This window comes from Oncorhynchus kisutch, linkage group LG19 (genome assembly GCF_002021735.2).
Source record: "Oncorhynchus kisutch isolate 150728-3 linkage group LG19, Okis_V2, whole genome shotgun sequence".
NCBI classification, from domain to species: Eukaryota; Metazoa; Chordata; class Actinopteri; order Salmoniformes; family Salmonidae; genus Oncorhynchus; species Oncorhynchus kisutch.
The window spans coordinates 15,083,130-15,089,875 of NC_034192.2; the positions used below are offsets into that span (position 1 = coordinate 15,083,130).

General features: G+C 44.4%; 1 protein-coding gene across 1 annotated transcript in view; it reads left to right on the forward strand.

The window, feature by feature from the left end:
* Window positions 1-1,479, forward strand: part of LOC109864434 (ras-related and estrogen-regulated growth inhibitor) — a 40,450-nt gene extending 38,971 nt beyond the window's left edge. Inside the window, exon 5 of the mRNA XM_020452225.2 lies at window positions 4-1,479. Within this exon, the coding sequence (XP_020307814.1) occupies window positions 4-414 (411 nt within the window). The 3' untranslated portion in view covers window positions 415-1,479. The remainder of the gene's footprint in view (window positions 1-3) is intronic.
* The last annotated feature ends 5,267 nt before the right edge of the window (window positions 1,480-6,746 follow it).

The window sequence follows — 6,746 nt, forward strand, 5'->3', positions numbered from 1 at the left end:
CAGGAGGACACGCAGCAGAAGGAGAGCCACATGCGCTGGGGCGACGGCTTCGTCATCGTATATGACATCACTGACAGGGGCAGCTTCGACGAAGTGGCTCCTTTGCGGGGCCTCCTAGAGGAAGTCAAGAAACCCAAGAATGTCCCTTTGGTTTTGGTCGGCAACAAGGCCGACCTAGACCATGCCCGGCAGGTGGGCACAGAGGAGGGCGAGCGGCTGGCCGCCGAGATGGCGTGCGCCTTCTACGAGTGCTCGGCATGCGCCGACGAAGGCGGCATGGTGGCGGAAGCATTCCATGAGCTGTGTCGCGAGTTGAGGCGCCGCAAGGCGGTCCAGGGCAAGGCCAGGCGTCGTAGCTCCACCACCCACGTCAAGCAGGCCATCAACAAGATGCTGACCAAGATCAGCAGCTAGGGGGAGCCCGTGAGCACACTTCACAAAGAGGATAAACTCAAGACGAAGTGACTGATTTCAAGGGTTTAGATGTGTGGAAATATATCATACAGCCATCCAAGCTGCTAAGGAGCAGGAATATTAAATTATGAATGAACAGCGAACCTCTTCATACGTAGTATCAATGCACAATCAATGAAGATTTGCATTGATACAGAGTGTGTCGAAAATCGCTCTTCATTCAATACTGATTCTAAAGGGGAATGCTGTTGGCTATTATTACTTGCTCTTTGACCATGCTCCACAATTAAGGTCAGAAGCACAAAGGGGAACATAATAATCACATGATGGGAACTACTTTGTCCCTGAGGGAGGTGAAGATGCTTTTGTTTCATAGCCAACTAGGACATTTCTGTATGCTGCCAAGGAAGAAGATAGAGTCCATTATTCAGAAGTCCCAATTCTCTGAAATTCACTCTTCCTTCTTGAGCGGCATGGTGAAAACCCCAGTTTTGTGTCCATAGCTCCACCAACTTTAAACAAAATATACAAAATAATGTCCATCATGAACCCACCCTTTGTTTATCAGAAATGATGAACAAACGAGTTGTAGTTTCCTCTCCCTGTAGCTTGTTTGTGGGATAATGTTTTGAAATGCTCTAGGCCAGTGTTTCCCAACCCTGGTCCTCCAGTACCCCCAACAGTACACATGTTTATTGTAGACCTAGACAACCACATCTGATTCAACTTGTCAACTAATCATCAAGCTCTCAATAAGTTGAATACGGTGCTTTAGTCCAAGACTACAAGGAAAACGTGTACTGTACACGAAGACCAGTGTTGGGGAAAATGTACCTTTAAATTGTAAACTATGTATAATATTGCCTTTATCATTGTTCTCAAAGGAGTGTACAGTACATAACCCAGAGGCATACAAAATGGTGGACATGTCTCTTGTATTTTAACCAAATGCTGTTTCTTTCTTCTCCAATGTACCCGACCTGTCTCTGAGTTTTGAGAATGGGGATAAAATGGATAAATTTGCTGTGCAATTTTAATAAACATTAGATACGTGCATATCCAAAACGAGTTTGAAAATGTATCTTTTCTGATTCATCTTCAACAGTATGTTGTGATGCAATAACAAATGTCATTGTTTGTTATTTTGACAGTCTAACAAAGAGCAGGTATTTTAGAGCAGGTACGCCAAATAAAAATGTGATTCACATGTACATTTTTAAAAATAAAAAGAGTTTTTTTTCCTTCACATTTTCAAACAGTCCATCTATGTTTTCCAATGGAGCTATACATTTGGGTGAGGTTTTTTTCTCGACCTGAGCAGCCTCGTTTCACTGCCTAAAATCTAATTAAAGCATCAAGTGTTCAGCGAAATAACACAATGTCAAATAACATCCAATCACATCAATCAAATGTATTTATAAAGCCCTTTTTACATCAGCCGATGTCACAAAGTGCTGTACAGAAACCCAGCCTAAAACCCCAAAACGCAAGCAATGAAGATGTAGAAGCACGGTGGCTAGGAAAAACTCCCTAGAAAGGTAGGAACCTAGGAAGGTCAGCACCTCAGGAGTAAATATCGTTTGGCTTTTCATAGCCGATCATTCAGAGTTAGACAGCAGGTGCAGTAGAGAGAGAGAGAGAGTCAAAAACAGCAGGTCCGGGACAAGGTAGCACATCCGGTGAACAGGTCAGGGTTCCATAGCCACAGGCAGAACAGTTGAAACTGGAGCAGCAGCACGACCAGGTGGACTGGGGACAGCAAGGCGTCATCAGGCCAGGTAGTCCTGAGGCATGGTCCTAGGGCTCAGGTCCTCCGAGAGAAGAGAAAGAGAGAGACAGAAAGAGAAAGAGAGAAAGAATAGTTAAATTCACACAGGACACCGGATAAGACAGGAAAAATACTCCAGATATAACAAACTGACCCTAGCCACCCGACACAAACTATTGCAGCATAATTACTGGAGGCTGAGACAGGAGGGGTTGGGAGACACTGTGGCCAACCAGGCAGGATATAACCTCACCCACTTTGCCAAAGCACAGCCCCCACACCACGAGAGGGATATTTTCAACCACCAACGTACTACCCTGGCGCAAGGCCGAGTATAGCCCACGAAGATCTTCCCAATGGCACGAACCCAAGGGGGCGCCAACCCAGACAGGAAGATCACATCAGAGACTCAACCCACTAAAGTGACGCACCCCTCCTAGGGACGGCATGGAAGAGCACCAGTAAGCCAGTGGCCCCCATCATAGGGTTAGAGGAAGAGAATCCCAGTGGAGAGAGGGGAACTGGCCAGGCAGAGACAGCAAGGGTGGTCCGTCGCTCCAGTGCCTTTCCGTTCACCTTCACACCCCTGGGCCAGACTACACTCAATCATAGGATCTACTGAAGAGATAAGTCTTCAATAAATACTTAACGGTCGAGACCGAGTCTGTCTCTCTCACATGGATAGGCAGACCATTCCATAAAATTTGAGCTCTATAGGAGAAAGCCCTGTCTCCAGCTGTTTGCTTAGAAATTCTAGGGACAATAAGGCCTGCGTCTTGGGACCGTAGCGAACGTGTAGGTATGTACGGCAGGACCAAATCGGAAAGATACAGTGGGGGAAAAAAGTATTTGATCCCCTGCTGATTTTGTACATTTGCCCACTGACAAAGAAATGATCAGTCTATAATTTTAATGGTAGGTTTATTTTAACAGTGAGAGACAGAATAACAACAAACAAATCCAGACAAACGCATGTCAAAAATGTTATAAATTGATTAGCATTTTAATGAGGGAAATAAGTATTTGACCCCTCTGCAAAACATGACTTAGTACTTGGTGGCAAAACCCTTGTGGCAATCACAGAGGTCAGACGTTTCTTGTAGTTGGCCACCTGGTTTGCATACATCTCAGGAGGGATTTTGTGGACAGTTGTGAATCTGTGAAGCCGAAGAGCTTCTGCCCCCTTACCCGTGAAAGCACCGATCAACAGACAGGACATTGGACCATGGAAGAGGCGCAAATATGATGAGAACTACATTGATTTGTGGTTCACTTATATTGGGAGTAGTGCCTTTCCTCAGTCACAGTGTGTTATATGTGCAAAGTGCTATCTCACAACTCGATGAAACAAAACATGCCAATTTGAAAAATAAGCCACAGGAGTTTTTTGAGCGAGAATTAAGATGGCTTTCGAGTAGTAAGGGCTAGAAGCATCTTATATGGTTGGTTACCGAGTGGCTAGGACAGGCAAGCCCCATACTATTGTGGAGGACTTAATTCTTCCTGCTGCTGCGGATAATACTGGGACAATGCTGGGGGAAAGGCCAAAAACTATACAGACAATGCCTTCATCAAACAACACTGTTTCACGATGCATCAGTGATATGGCAGGATATGTTTTGAAACAATTACTGCTTTGCATACAAGCCAGTGAATTCTAAGCGTTATAGCTGGATGAGTCAACAGACGTGGCGGGCCCGACACAGCTCCTGGTATATGTCTGTTATGTTTATGGGGGGTCAATTAAGGAAGACATCCTCTTCTGCAAACCACTGGAAACCAGAACAAAAGGAGAGAATATTTTTTAAAGTACTGGACAGCTTTGTGACATCAAATGGACTTTGGTGGTCTAGATGTGTTTGTATCTGTACTGATGGAGCAAAAGCCATGACAGGGAGACATAGTGGAGTGGGAATGCGTGCGCAAACAGTTGAGTATACTGCAGCATCCACCGAGAGGCTCTTGCTGCCAAGGGAATGCCTGATAGCTTTGGACACTACAGTGACAATTGTTAACTTTGTTAAAGCAAGTTTTCTGCACTATGCAATGATATGGGCAGCGACCATGTAACGCTTTTACAACATACAGAAGTGTGCTGGTTATCAAGGGGCAAAGTTTTTTTTTTAAATTGAGAGACGAGCTTAAAGTTTTCTTTACTGACCATCATTTTCACTTGTCTGACCACTTGCATGATGGCGAGTTTCTCACACGACTGGCCTATCTGGGTGGTGTTTTTTCTCACCTGAATGATCTGAATCTAGGGTTACAGGGACTCTCCGTAACTATATTCAATGTGCGTGACAAAATTGAGGCTATGATTAAGACACAGATGCCCTTTGCAACCACGATTCTCGGCCCTCCCTAGCATGAAAACTAAATACAGGCACAGACTGAGACTCTCTCCAATACAACCCAACATTGCAGAGTTATGTGCATCCTTTCAAGCAAATCAAATCAAATCAAATGTATTTATATAGCCCTTCGTACATCAGCTGATATCTCAAAGTGCTGTACAGAAACCCAGCCTAAAACCCCAAACAGCAAGCAATGCAGGTGTAGAAGCACACCCTTCTCATTAACCTGTGGTGAGTTATTCACAATATTTGATGAACAAATAAGGTTTTATACGTAAGAAGACTAAACAAAGACAAAATGATTTATTATTATTATATTATTATTTGTGCCCTGGTCGTATAAAGTTCTTTGTCACTTCCCACAAGCTGGGTTGTGACAAAAACGCACACTCATTCTTATGTTTAATAAATGTATCGTATAGTGTGTGTGTGTGTGTGGCAGGCTTACGATGATGGCAAAAAACAACATTTGAGAGTGGTGCTGCTAGAGGGGTTCACTCATGCTGACCCTGGTGCTAGAGGGGTTACGCAGCTGGATGTTGAATGTTTGAAGGGGTACGGGACTATAAAAAGTCCTGGGAAATGTGAAGGGAAATGGTACATTTGCATAATACTTGTCAATCATAATGAAAGGTGCACTCCATGAATTGAACCACAAGGGAGCCACTCTTGAAGGCTACAGGGCAAAGGGCTATTTATGTTAATGTTACTTCAAACACTGCAATCCATTTCCCAATACGTTAAATATGTCAAAAACATGACCACTTTTACCACAAAGTAATGTGTAATTCAAGTGACCCAAACTAGATTTTATTGCTTGGGCAGTTAAGGAAACACAATACAAAATGCAAACCCTATAGTCCTCAGAGAGAAAACACACAAGTCTTGGAGAGTTTGGGTGGTGTTTAGTCTCAGGGCGGACAGGCCTAATTACAACGTAGTGAATCTCTCAAAATAACTACACCAGAGGACCACAACAACCCCAGTGCCCCTCTCTCTGGAGTGTCTAACAAGTAACACACATCTGGAGACAGTTAGCTTCTCATCACGTGACAGGTATAGGCCTAAAGATAGATTTATAGTTCGCAGACATATGTACATTTGTCCATCCAATGACTGGTTGAATACTGCAGGCCTGTAGAGAGATTCATAGCTTGCAGATCAAATCAAATCAAACTTTATTTGCCACATGTGCTGAATACAACAAGTGTAGACTTTACCGTGAAATGCTTACTTACAAGCCCTTAACCAACAGTGCAGTTCAAGAAGAAGAAAACATTTACCAGGTAGGCTAAAATAAAAAGTAATTATAAAAAGTAATACAATAAGAATAACAATAACGAGGCTATATACAGGGGGCACCGGTGCCGAGTCAGTGTGCGGTGGTACAGGCTGGTTGAGGTAATCTGTACATATAGGTGAGGGCGAATTGACTATGCATAAGTAACAAACAAACAGCAAGTAGCAGCAGTGTACAAGAGGGGGGGGTCAATGTTAATTGTCCGGTGGTGATTTTTATGAATTGTTCAACCGTCTAATGGCTTGGGGGTAGAAGCTGTTGAGGAGCCTTTTGGTCCGAGACTTGGTGCTCCGGTAACAGTTGCCGTACGGTAGCAGAGAAAACAGTCTATAACTTGGGTGACTGGAGTCTCTGACAATTTTATGGACGTTCCTCTGACAACGGCTATTATATAGGCCCTGGATGGCAGGGCCTGTGGAAGGCCTCCCGGGTGGTGCAGTGGTCTAGGGCATTGCATTGCAGTGCCACCAGAGACTCTGGGTTCGCGCCCAGGCTCTGTCGCAGCCGGCTCCAACAGGGAGGTCTGTGGGGATATTTGTGCACCTGGCCGGTAGGGATATCCTTGTCTCATTGCGCACCAGCAACTCCTGTGCTGCGCTAACCAGGTTGCCAGGTGCACATCTGACACATTGGTGCAGCTGGCTTCTGGGTTGGATGCGGCTTGGTTGGGTTGTGTTTCGGAGGACACATGTCCTTCGTCTCTCCCGAGCCCGTACGGGAGTTGTAGTGATGAGACACCATAGTAACTACAAAACAATTGGATACCATGAAATTGGGGAGATAAAAAATGTTTTAATAAAAAGTCAAACATTCGTACTGCATTAGCAATCAATTAGCCGGCGCGAAATGCAACTTTTCAGGGAAGTTAGGAACCAATCAGTTAGGAAAGCAAAGGCTAGCTTTTTCAAAC